The following is a 14,071-nucleotide window of genomic DNA, read 5'->3' as shown; positions in this document are numbered from 1 at the left end:
CAGTTGTCCTGAGTCTGAACAACTCTGCCAGGACCTAGGATCAAGGGAGACACTTAAGTTTTTTAATACTATATCTCTTGACACAATGATGAAAATAATCATGGCCTCTAAATCTTCAAGCTGCATACTGGACCCTATTCCAACTAAACTACTGAAAGAGCTGCTTCCTGTGCTTGGCCCTCCTATGTTGAACATAATAAACGGCTCTCTATCCACCGGATGTGTACCAAACTCACTAAAAGTGGCAGTAATAAAGCCTCTATTGAAAAAGCCAAACCCTGACACAGAAAATATTTAAAAACTATCGGCCTATATCGAATCTTCCATTCCTCTCAACATTTTTAGAAAAAGCTGTTGCGCAGCAACTCACTGCCTTCCTGAAGACAAACAACGTATACGAAATGCTTCAGTCTGGTTTTAGACCCCATCATAGCACTGAGACTGCACTTGTGAAGGTGGTAAATGACCTTTTAATGGCATCAGACCGAGGCTCTGCATCTGTCCTCGTGCTCCTAGACCTTAGTGATGCTTTTGATACCATCGATCACCACATTCTTTTGGAGAGATTGGAAACCCAAATTGGTCTACATGGACAAGTTCTGGCCTGGTTTAGATCTTATCTGTTGGAAAGATATCAGTTTGTCTCTGTGAATGGCTTGTCCTCTGACAAATCAACTGTAAATTTTGGTGTTTCTCAAGGTTCCGTTTTAGGACCACTATTGTTTTCACTATATATTTTACCTCTTGGGGATGTCATTTGAAAACATAATGTTAACTTTCACTGTTATGCAGATGACACACAACTGTACATTTCAATGAAACATGGTGAAGCCCCAAAAATGCCCTCGCTAGAAGCCTGTGTTTCAGACATAAGGAAGTGGATGGCTGCAAACTTTCTACTTTTAAACTCGGACAAAACAGAGATGCTTGTTCTAGGTTCCAAGAAACAAAGAGATCTTCTGTTGAATCTGACAATTAATCTTAATGGTTGTACAGTCATCTCAAATAAAACTGTGAAGGACCTCGGTGTTACTCTGGACCCTGATCTCTCTTTTGACGAACATATCAAGACTGTTTCAAGGACAGCTTTTTTCATCTACGTAACATTGCAAAAAATCTGAAACTTTCTGTCCAAAAATGATGCAGAAAAATTAATCCATGCTTTTGTTACTTCTAGGTTAGACTACTGCAATGCTCTACTTTCCGGCTACACGGATAAAGCACTAAATAAACTTAAGTTAGTGCTAAATACGGCTACAAGAATCCTGACTAGAACCAAAAAATGTGATCATATTACTCCAGTGCAAGCCTCCCTACACTGGCTTCCTGTCAAGGCAAGGGTTGATTTCAAGGTTTTACTGCTAACCTACAAAGCATTACATGGGCTTGCTCCTACCTATCTCTCTGATTTGGTCCTGCCATACATACCTACACGTACGCTATGGTCACAAGATGCAGGCCTCCTAATTGTCCCTAGAATTTCTAAGCAAACAGCTGGAGGCAGGGCTTTCTCCTATAGAGCTCCATTTTTATGGAATGGTCTGCTTTCCCATGTGAGAGACGCAAACTCGGTCTCAACCTTTAAGTCTTTACTGAAGACTCATCTCTTCAGTGGGTCATATGATTGAGTGTAGTCTGGCCCAGGAGTGGGAAGGTGAACGTGAACGTAAAGGCTCTGGAGCAACGAACCACCCTTGCTGTCTCTGCCTGGCCGGTTCCCCTCTTTCCACTGGGATTCTCTGCCTCTAACCCTATTACAGGGGCTGAGACACTGGCTTACTGGTGCTCTTTCATGCCGTCCCTGGGAGGAGTGCGTCACTTGAGTGGGTTGAGTCACTGATGTGATCTTCCTGTCTGGGTTGGCGCCCCCATTTGGGTTGTGCCGTGGCGGAGATCTTTGTGGGCTATACTCTGCCTTGTCTCAGGATGGTAAGTTGGTGGTTGAAGATATCCCTCTAGTGGTGTGGGAGCTGCGCTTTGGCAAAGTGGGTTGGGTTATATCCTTCCTGTTTGGCCCTGTCTGGGGGTATCATCAGATGGGGCCACAGTGTCTTCTGACCCCTTCTGTCTCAGCCACCAGTATTTATGCTGCAGTAGTTTATGTGTCGGGGGGCTAGGGTCAGTTTGTTATATCTGGAGTACTTCTCCTGTCTTATCTGGTGTCCTGTGTGAATTTAAGTATGCTCTCTCTAATTCTCTCTTTCACTCTTTCTTTCTCTCTCTCGGAGGACCTGAGCCCTAGGACCATGCCTCAGGACTACCTGGCATGATGACTCCTTGCTGTTCCCAGTCCACCTGGCCGTGCTGCTGCTCCAGTTTCAACTGTTCTGCCTGTGGCTATGGAATCCTGATCTGTTCACTGGACATGCTACCTGTCCTAGACCTATTATTTGACCATGCTGGTCATTTATGAACATTTGAACATCTTGGCCATGTTCTGTTATAATCTCCACCCGGCACAGCCAGAAGAGGACTGGCCACCCCTCATAGCCTGGTTCCTCTCTAGGTTTCTTCCTAGGTTTTGGTCTTTCTAGGGAGTTTTTCCTAGCCAACGTGGTTCAACATCTGCATTGCTTGCTGTTTTGGGTTTTAGGCTGGGTTTCTGTACTGCACTTTGAGATATCAGCTGATGTACGAAGGGCTATTTAAATACATTTGATTACCCGTAATCCATCTGCACCAGTGTGTCGGAGGAAACACAGTTCAACTGAAGACCTAAGTCGCCACAGCGCGATTAGCCACATAAAGCCAAACCCTCCCTAAACCCGGGGCGATGCTGCGCCAATTGTGCGCCGCCTTATTGGACTCCTGGTCACGGCCGGTTGTGACACAGCCTGGAAACGAACCTGGGTCTGTAGTGACACCTCAAGCACTGAAATGCAGTGCCTTAGACCGCTGCACCACTAGGGAGGCCCCTGTATTGCCTGTATTTTATTGGATTGAGAATCATTGAAAAATGTATAGGTGAAACTGTACACAACGTATCTTGTAATTAAAGCTCTGCCTTTTCCTACCAAGGAAATTAGGAAAACCAATGCAGGAAATATAGGTATGTGAAAGAAATGAACACATGCATTTGGGCTGTGGCAACACATTATAAATCACATCTTTCTAAACCAAAAATACAACTACATATTATTGTTCCATTTTCATTGGTTTTGGGCGATCCTAAAACACAGACAGCACATTTGTGTTTCAGCTGTGTTGTATACATCTGCCTCGCAGATGTGAGAAGAAATATTACTTGTGTGTGTTTTCCCTGGTGACTAACATTTGCATATTGACATGGTAAATCATGTCAGGGTAGCAACTGTAACAATACCTTGAAGGAAGCTGTTAATAAGGTGTTCATACAGAGTTGAACCTCCCTGAACACAACAGCCCTGCCTGCGTACAGGGAGCCAGGCTGGGGTCAGGCTGGGGTCAGGAGCTCCACTGCCAAGGTTACACACCCCGCCTTCACTCAGGAATCCACAAATTAACTGAATCCTCGTTCCACACTCATTACTCATGGCTTTGGGCAATGACAAGAACAATTCAGGAAGAGGAACATGTGATTGGAAGCACTGTGAATGAAACCAATACTTTGGGGTGAAAGTATTAAAATATCTATGGGGATATGAACCTATTCTGTTTTTTTTACAGAAACAAATTGTTCTGGTTATACTTGTTCTGGTTTGAAATGGGTAGTTAACTGTGAACTACATTAATACGCCAAAGTGGTGACATACATTCTATGCATGCAACTGACGTGTAAAGTAGAATTTTTCAATCTAGGCTGTGTATTGGAGGGACGTTTCGGCAGACAGCAGCAGTATTACATAATAGTAATATCTAGACAGAGGATAATGGAGAGCCGCGATGGCCATTGCCTTATGCGACATCTGACATAACTCACCCGGTCTGACTTCCTTAGCACATAATACAGTTTTATAGTGTCCATTCTGACATCTTTTTAATGGTCTATGATCATGATGACTAACAGGGTTGGATCTTTCCTCTTTCATACCCATGCTTCATTTTAAAGGGACTTTTATTTAGTTATCAATGTCTTCTAATCAATCAGTGGCATGAAATGAAAAGCATTTGAACACTGTAATCCAATAAAGATGCAGCTGCATATAGATCACCATGCCGACAGAAGGCTTTTCAGTTTATATCATCTCCAGAGATCATGAACTGAGCGAACTGGCAAAGCCAAGCTGACAGACCATGCAATTAATATGACTAAGAGCTATGCGTGGATTAGAAGACAAATGCAGTTGCCATTCTCAATTTCCTGTTCTATTACGAGCCTATAAGTTTCCACTTGTGTTTTACATTGTCTGTGTATCAGCTAAGCTCCCATGACTTGTTATTCATTACAAAGAGGAATACCAGTACAGAGTAGGAGAATATTTCAGCTTGAAGAGGTTCGGAGGATCAAGTTATATAAACAACATAACATAATAGGACTCATTTCCATAGAATGAGGCTATAGACTACACATCAAAAGAAGAAATGCTGTAACATATACATAACTGTCTATTCACACACACACACACACACTCTCTCACGTCCACCCACCTTGAGGTGTTGGCGTATGGTGTCGCAGTCGCTCAGTGGGTTCAGTTTGAGCGTCTCTCCTAGGTTGTTGCAGCTGGAGCTCTGGTGCTGCAGTTCACAGCACACACACACACCGTCACTGTCAAACTTGATCTGGGGGAGAGAAAGGACACACACACACCATGACTGTCAAACTTGATCTGGGGGAGAGAAAGGACAGGGGCTATTGGATATCAAAGGGGCTATTGGATATCAATGAGAACTCACTGTACTCTTTCCCACACTTGATAATGTTACAACACATCCTAGCCCTGTGCCTTCTCTTCCTCCCTTTGCATAAAGCAGAATCTTAATGCTTCTCTATGATGGAGATCAGACTTGCACCTCTGTCTCTGCCCGCTCGGATACTTTCCTTGACAGAATACACTCTTAGAAAAAAAAAGGTGCTATCTAAAACCTAAAAAGGTTCTTCGGGTGTCCTCATAGGAGAACCCTTTGAAGAACCCTTTTTGGTTCCTGGTAGAATCCTTTTGGGTTCCATGTCGTACCATTTCCACAGAGGGTTCTCCCTGGAACCAAAAAGGGTTATCCTATGCGGCCAGCCTAAGAACAATTTTTTTCTAAGAGCGTCGGTCTCTAACATGACAACGAAGGAATCTACAGTGCAGGAGGATGACTTAACACTGTGAGTTGTAAGGCAGAGTTAACAGGGGGAGGATCTTGAGGTGCTGCTACAACGACTAACTATGTGACCCAGATTGTAAGGAGGCGGGACCTGAACCTACCCATCATGGGTTAATTGCATGGGGGAGTGAAGTCCATTAATATTTCAGTCATAGCGGGGTATGTATGGTCTCCAAGGAGCCATGTACAGTAGTAAAGGGAACAGGGGAGAGGCATTTAGTCTTGTATGCTAATCACTCAGTCAGCAGTAGTGATGTCCTGCTGGTGAAAATGACAGATCTCTGGACCATTGTTGTAGTCTGGCTCTATACTCAACACACTATGAGCAACACAAGCTCTACAGGGCAAATCTCTCTCCTGCTCTCGCTATCTTTATATGCTCTCTCTCTCACTATGCTCTCTCTCTCTCTCTCGCTCTCTCTGACACTGTGGAGATCCTTGGAGGAAGTAGACTCGTGTGTTGATGGATGATGTGGTGTACATGATGACTAGATGGACACACAGGGGGTCTTGCAGTATGCCAGTGCCATATGAATGAACAATTAGATCAGAATATCTAAGTCAGCAGAGCAGCACAGCCATTGCAGTGTTGTTTCCATTTTGCTATTCCATTCATGCATTGCTTTCATTTAATGGTGTAGTGTATGACAAGCTCTCTACCTCTGCAGATTTCGATGTTTTGGGTGTGAAACGGCGCATGAAACAGTGAGCTGGACGTCTGATGTCACTAGACACAACCGGAGTGGTAATCCACCAGCCTTAGTCACATGAGCACTCCACATAGGACCCATCATGCATCCAAGACAAGTGGTTTTTCATTAGAACCACCTCCATCAACGGAGCAAAGCCTTCCAGTTCACACACACAAACACCTGCTCTGCTCTGGTTCCTGCTTTCCATTCCAGAAGCGTTGAAAAATCTATTTCTACTCAGAAAGAAACTGCATAAAAGAGGTTGATCCTTGCCGAAAATGTGGGATGCCTTCTAAACTAGTTATGCCTTCTGAACAGATTCTGCACCTCACCTAAGCCCAGAGAATGCCCAGGGAATGCCCAGGGAATGCCCAGGGAATGCCCAGAGAATGCCCAGAGAATGCCAGAGAATGCCCAGGGAATTCCCAGAGAATGCCCAGGGAATGCCCAGAGAATGCCCAGGGAATGCTACTGCCTTTTCCTCGCCATACCTTGGAACTCTATCAGGTAGGCCAGCAGTCCTGACGGGGATTTTAGTGTACATCATGTGCAGGGCACTAGTGATGCCTGTCACATCCTCCCTCATCCCTCCATCACGTTCAGATTCAGAAAACCTCACTGTCCTCAATGATGCAATTCATTTTGCAGCAATCACAATACATACAGGTTAAATCCCATATTTAAAAACAATAACATCAGAATAGCAAAGGATATTTACAACGAAGTCCCTGAGAAAGAAGTCCACTCTGCAGATCGTTCCTCTTCCCAGAACCTCCCTTCTATGGGCCCAACACCCAACATCACAACTCGTGTCACCCGTCCCTAGTGTTGATGGAGGACGTAAAACATGCTGACAAACGTCTTGAGATGTAATGCCACGCCAAGCTACATTGGGCATAAGTAAAACACGATTCAAGGAGAGGGCTTAGGCAGTGTGTCACAGGGAGGGGAGTGGTGCCATGCTAAAACTGATGACACACTCTCTGTGTGACCAGGTCCAGTAAACTATTACGTCACACCAGGAATAATACCATTTACAAAGATAGGTTTCAAGTTGAGTCAACAGCTCAATATGACATTTATGGACTTTTAATGTATATATTATTTTGATGTATTCACTATGCAAGATGGGGGCAGTTGAATATGACATTGGCTGTTGATGGTGATGAAATACCCAAGTAAACAGGTGAATTACAGCTACCTGGAGAAAGGTCACCTCAGGAGCCTGGATGGAATAATAGATAGTCCTTACTTATTCACGCTCTCTTATTACTGCATAAGGAATGGAAATGAATTCAATAAAGCCTAGCAGTGTTTATGTATCCACTGCAAAGCCAGCAAACAATGCCAGAATGTTTCATTGATTAGACCAACTAAATTAGAATTCCCATGTGATTAATGTGGCTAGAATTGCAGATCCTCAGTGCAATTACCAACAGCAGTCATGTGAGGAGAACCATCCTCAGTTTAACTACTATGATGATTCGCTTTCCTCTTATCCTTTCTGCTTGACAGATTTGTGTTATTTGCAATGTTCTAAAATGATAAGAATTCACATTCATTTTTTGGCAAAGAATCAATATAATTAGAGCCTAGTTGTCTTTGCTTCCCCTGCTACTGGGTCTGTCTGTGTTACTGGGTCTGTCTGTACTACTAGGTCTGTCTGTGTTACTAGGTATGTCTGTGCTACTGGGTCTGTCTGTGCTACTGGGTCTGTCTGTGCTACTGGGTCTGTCTGTGCTACTGGGTCTGTCTGTGTTACTGGGTCTCTCTGTGTTACTGGGTCTCTCTGTGTTACTAGGTCTCTCTGTGTTACTGGGTCTGTCTGTGCTACTGGGTCTGTCTGTGTTACTGGGTCTGTCTGTGTTACTGGGTCTGTCTGTGTTACTAGGTATGTATGTGCTACTGGGTCTGTCTGTGTTACTGGGTCTGTCTGTGTTACTAGGTATGTCTGTGCTACTGGGTCTGTCTGTGCTACTGGGTCTGTCTGTGTTACTGGGTCTCTCTGTGTTACTGGGTCTCTCTGTGTTACTAGGTCTCTCTGTGTTACTGGGTCTGTCTGTGCTACTGGGTCTGTCTGTGCTACTGGGTCTGTCTGTGTTACTGGGTCTGTCTGTGTTACTGGGTCTGTCTGTGTTACTGGGTCTGTCTGTGCTACTGGGTCTGTCTGTGTTACTGGGTCTGTCTGTGTTACTGGGTCTGTGTCTGTGCTACTAGGTCTGTGTCTGTGTTACTGGGTCTGTCTGTGCTACTGGGTCTGTCTGCGTTACTAGGTCTGTCTGCGTTACTAGGTCTGTCTGCGCTACTGGGTCTGTCTGTGTTACTGGGTCTGTGTCTGTGCTACTAGGTCTGTGTCTGTGTTACTGGGTCTGTCTGTGCTACTGGGTCTGTCTGCGTTACTAGGTCTGTCTGTGCTACTGGGTCTGTCTGTGCTACTGGGTCTGTCTGTGCTACTGGGTCTGTCTGTGCTACTGGGTCTGTCTGTGTTACTAGGTCTCTCTGAGTTACTAGGTCTCTCTGAGTTACTTGGTCTGTCTGTGCTACTGAGTCTGTCTGTGTTACTGGGTCTGTCTGTGCTACTGGGTCTGTGCTACTGGGTTTGTCTGTGCTTGGTGCTGGGGCACACTGAAGCTGGGGAGAGATGGTACAACGGGCCATATTCTGGATAAGGGAATGCAGGAGATCCTGTGGAGCCGCCGCTGACTGCAGTGCTGATACAACCCCACACAACACAGTGGTCACAGAACAGAATAGGTAGGCTAGGGGCTTGAGCTGTTGTTCTGCTATAAGTAATCCCTTCATAGCCATCCATTCAGCACACACAATACACAGTATACAAGCACATTGCGCTATTCAGAGCTGGAGCAATGTAGAGAAGTACTGTATTCAAATATTTGCTTCCATTTTTAATCCCCCCAAAACTATTCATTATTTATAGTTTATTAAACACTAATTAAATGGGTCCAGAATGTATGGATTTCAGTCTTTTCTTTTACAGAGAAAGCCCTTTTAGAGGACTTTGAGAACTGTGATTTTCTATGGCCCTAACAGCATAGTTGATCTAGGAACTTTACTCTTGTCATGAGTCTGTAGATTCATTTAATCTATGGAAGTATGAGGTACGCAACTCCTTCCCCAGCCTGATCCTGACACATACGTTCTGCCATGCCGGCTGACATCGGGAACAGAAATTAAACCTGCCGCAGACAGCAGACAAATTGAAAGCACTCACTCTCCCCAGACGGCGGATTATTATGTTTTTCTTAATAATTAAACCATGAGCTCCAGTGGGTAATCAGACAGACAGACAGACAGACGGCACTGAGCCCTAATATTAAGAAGGACGTGGGAGTGGCTGGTGTTAAGATTCATTTTCACTGTGAGCTGGGCGGGTGGGGCGGGGCTCTGCAGACTGATTAAACTGGTGTGTGAGACTGACAGATCCCAGACAGGCTAGGGCCTTTCAACACCAGGTGCCACACCTCCTTCATATGAACAGGGGCCCCACCGCATCCACCGGCCCCTGTTAAGATGGGAGAGATAGGGAACCAGTACTGGCCCCTGTAGATGGGAGAGATAGGGGCCCAGTACTGGCCCATGTAGATGGGAGAGATAGGGAACCAGTACTGCCCCCTGTAGATGGGAGAGATAGGGGCCCAGTACTGGCCCATGTAGATGGGAGAGATAGGGAACCAGTACTGGCCCCTGTAGATGGGAGAGATAGGGAACCAGTCCTGGTCCGTGTAGATGGGAGAGATAGGGAACCAGTACTGGCCCCTGTAGATGGGAGAGATAGGGAACCAGTACTGGCCCCTGTAGATGGGAGAGATAGGGAACCAGTCCTGGGCCGTGTAGGTGGGAGAGATAGGGAACCAGTACTGGCCCCTGTAGGTGGGAGAGATAGGGAACCAGTACTGGCCCCTGTAGGTGGGAGAGATAGGGAACCAGTACTGGCCCCTGTAGATGGGAGAGATGGGAACCAGTAGATGGGAGAGGGAACCAGTACTGGCCCCTGTAGGTGGGAGAGATAGGGAACCAGTACTGGCCCCTGTAGGTGGGAGAGATAGGGAACCAGTACTGGCCCCTGTAGGTGGGGAGATAGGGAACCAGATAGGGAACCAGTACTGGCCCCTGTAGGTGGGAGAGATAGGGAACCAGTACTGGCCCCTGTAGGTGGGAGAGATAGGGAACCAGTACTGGCCCATGTAGATGGGAGAGATAGGGAACCAGTACTGGCCCGTGTAGATGGGAGAGATAGGGAACCAGTCCTGGGCCGTGTAGATGGGAGAGATAGGGAACCAGTACTGGCCCCTGTAGATGGGAGAGATAGGGAACCAGTACTGGCCCATGTAGATGGGAGAGATATGGAACCAGTACTGGCCCCTGTAGGTGGGAGAGATAGGGAACCAGTACTGGCCCCTGTAGGTGGGAGAGATAGGGAACCAGTACTGGCCCCTGTAGATGGGAGAGATAGGGAACCAGTACTGGCCCCTGTAGGTGGGAGAGATAGGGAACCAGTACTGGCCCATGTAGATGGGAGAGATAGGGAACCAGTACTGGCCCATGTAGATGGGAGAGATAGGGAACCAGTACTGGCCCGTGTAGATGGGAGAGATAGGGAACCAGTCCTGGGCCGTGTAGATGGGAGAGATAGGGAACCAGTACTGGCCCCTGTAGATGGGAGAGATAGGGAACCAGTACTGGCCCCTGTAGATGGGAGAGATAGGTGTTATGGGATTTTGATGAATAATTACTAAATTATGTATACATTTAGCTTAAAACTATAACTAAACAGAATACTACTATGTTACTGTATGGATGTATGACTATTATTATAATCATAGTACTGAATATAATGTGTGTATTTATAATCAAGAATTAGAACAAGGACTGTCTGTTCCTTGTTAGAAACGAAGTTATCGTCAGACCGGCTGGAATACTGTGTTCCTTACAGGACATCCTGTCTCTACCCAGGGAGAGGAGAGACCTTGGGCTACTAGTAGATTATTTAACAGGTGGTAGACAATGTGGGAAGGCTTGTGAACTATATTGCCATTGTATCGGAGTGGAGGAAGGACATTTTAAAACCTATGATGTCATTTTTAGTATAAAACCTGATGTAAATTGTACTATGATCAGTACTCTCGAGAATAAACTCTATCGATTGTTTTTGAGACTGGTTTCTGTCCATTTTATGCAAATAAGTATCTTACCAATTCTTAGAAATGGGCAGAGTGTTTTAATTGAATTGGTTGACGAACATATAGGAATGAAATTCCTTTAACAATAGGGAACCAGTACTGGCCCCTGTAGATGGGAGAGATAGGGCACATGCAGGGGGGACAGAGGGGGTAGAGGGGCAGGGCACTGGTCTCTCACCAGCTGACAGTCCTCCAGGGAGTTGACCAACTGAGCGTTCTGGCAGGACAGGATGGAGCCAGCCAGGTTGAGCATCACACACACCGCCGACAGCAGCATGAAGAAGGTGATCTATTGAGAGATGGAATAGAGATGTTGGGATTTATAGAGCAACAGTTGACCAACACAATACATTTACATTTACATTTAAGTCATTTAGCAGACGCTCTTATCCAGAGCGACTTACAAATTGGTGCTTTCACCTTATGACATCCAGTGGAACAGCCACTTTACAATAGTGCATCTAGGTCTTTTAAGGGGGGAGGGGAGAAGGATTACTTTATCCTATCCTAGGTATTCCTTAAAGAGGTGGGGTTTCAGGTGTCTCCGGAAGGTGGTGATTGACTCCGCTGTCCTGGCGTCGTGAGGGAGTTTGTTCCACCATTGGGGGGCCAGAGCAGCGAACAGTTTTGACTGGGCTGAGCGGGAACTGTACTTCCTCAGTGGTAGGGAGGCGAGCAGGCCAGAGGTGGATGAACGCAGTGCCCTTGTTTGGGTGTAGGGCCTGATCAGAGATAACATGGGTTATTCCTCTAGGGAATGTACAGAGATTCACCAGTTGATTTAATGTGCATGCTGTCTTGTGGTAGGCAGTAATGTGTTTTTTTATGCACGGCTACTGTGAGAGGGAAGGCTTCACCAATCAATATTGACTGATTGACTGATTACATTGAGTCATCAGGGGGAGGAAAAGGCAGCAGATTATCACAGAAATCAATAACCCTTTTTCTCAAACGAATGAAGTCCATCTACGATAAACTTAATCTAAGCCATCTGCTCAGAGGTTAAGAGCACAAACACCACACATACATATTGACATTTGACAGACCAATTCGTTACATTGCTACCAGTAACATTGTCCCTTATAGTTAGTTACAGGACTGTCCTTGATACCATATATATTTTCTCACGATGCCTTTCGTATCCAGTATCACCTGAAGACCTAAAGCCCTGATGATGGATGGTCAGGTAGAGGAACCAATCTCCTCCTAATTCCTCAGCCCAACTCCAATCAACACTACTGCTTCCCAACAGCCTGATATATCTCTTCTGTGGCAATTTCCCCCCTCTCTGCACTGTCACCAGAGTGGCTACCTCCATGTTCCCCCTCTAGTCTCCCATTAAAAACAATTATCATTATTTCATAGCCGACAGTCCCGGGAAATACATCCTGTGAGGAGAAATAGAGTGAACATTTGGGCTCCTTTAAATTACAGTTCAAGTGTAATAGAATGGGTTTAAAGCAGTCAGAGGCCTCCGCCAGTAGATTACAAGGCAGAGCAGGGTCCTCTATATCAGCCCTGGCCTTCGTCCACACATACTGTAGCCTGTTTGATTTACAGCCCCGGTCCTGGTCCTGGTGCTGCCCCCAGCATTAAGCCAGACTGGAGGGCCTGGAGGGAGGGACACAGGGGACACCAGCCCAGCCTGGGGGTGGGAGGAGGGAGGGACACAGGGGACACCAGCCCAGCCTGGGGGTGGCTGGTGGGAGGGACACATGGGACACCAGCCCAGCCTGGGGGTGGGAGGGTCATAGGGGACACCAGCCCAGCCTGGGGGTGGGAGGTGGGAGGGACAAGGGGACACCAGCCCAGCCTGGGGGTGGGAGGGACACATGGGACACCAGCCCAGCCTGGGGGTGGGGTGTGGGAGGGAGGGGAGGGACAAAGGGGACACCAGCCCAGCCTGGGGGTGGGAGGGAGGGGAGGGACAAAGGGGACCCCAGCCCAGCCTGGGGGTGGGAGGGAGGGAGGGACAAGACACATTTACTGAAAGAGGTTGACAAACAGACACAAGTACAGATGGAGAGGAGGAGAGGGAGCGAGGGAACGAGGAGGGACAGAGAGAGAGATGGGGTAAACAGATGGAGAGATATGTTTAAGTGCTTTTGACCATGCCAGAAAATTGTAGAATTGAAAGGTTGATCGGTACGGTTCGATGGAGGTAGACCACGAAATCAGTGGAGAAACACACTACTCCAGGCATTATTCCCTGGCTGTGTGCCCTTGGAGGAAATGCCCAGGGTACAATAACACACTGGCATGACACTGACAGTAGCTGGTTGTCAGTAGAAATATCCAATTAACTCCATGTCTTTTCAATGAGAACCGTGACGTAATAGCCAATATGGGGTTGAGACGGATAGAGAGATGGTGGTTTCAGTTGGACTTTAAGATTCAGGTCTTTAAGACTCAGGTCTTTAAGACTAAATTCAGCTGCTACAAATCGTTTAATTAAAAACTAAAAGAAGAGGAGGGATGAAGAAAACTGTTTGAAGAGTTAGATCAGAAGATCAGAGAAAGAACATTTATTGAATACTTGTGTGTCCATGGGGCGGTTTCACAGACACAGCCAAATCCCGGAAAAGTATTTTCAATGGAGAATGTCCATTGAGGTATTTTTTTGGTCCAGGACTAGGCTTAATTAATCTGCCCCTGTATGTATACGTCTACTCTCTGCCCCTGTATGTATATGTGTACTCTCTGCCCCTGTATGTATATGTGTACTCTCAGCCCCTGTATATGTGTACTCTCTGCCCCTGTATGTATATGTGTACTCTCTGCCCCTGTATGTATACGTGTACTCTCTGCCCCTGTATGTGTATGTGTACTCTCTGCCTCTGTACGTATATGTGTACTCTCTGCCCCTGTATATATATGTGTACTCTCTGCCCCTGTATGTATACGTGTACTCTCTGCCCCTGTATATGTGTACTCTCTGCCCCTGTATGT

At 46.3% G+C, this 14,071-nt stretch overlaps 1 protein-coding gene across 1 annotated transcript in view; it reads right to left on the bottom strand.

Annotated features, from left to right (window-relative positions):
* LOC115113585 (protein ENTREP2-like) overlaps nt 1-14,071 on the bottom strand; it is a 163,443-nt gene that overhangs the window by 19,593 nt on the left and 129,779 nt on the right. The window contains 2 exon segments of the mRNA XM_029641377.2: nt 4,567-4,698; nt 11,301-11,411. Of these exon segments, the coding sequence (XP_029497237.2) occupies nt 4,567-4,698; nt 11,301-11,411 (243 nt within the window).

Source organism: Oncorhynchus nerka, linkage group LG28, assembly GCF_034236695.1.
Source record: "Oncorhynchus nerka isolate Pitt River linkage group LG28, Oner_Uvic_2.0, whole genome shotgun sequence".
NCBI lineage: Eukaryota > Metazoa > Chordata > Actinopteri > Salmoniformes > Salmonidae > Oncorhynchus > Oncorhynchus nerka.
This window is presented reverse-complemented; position numbering and strand designations above follow the sequence as displayed.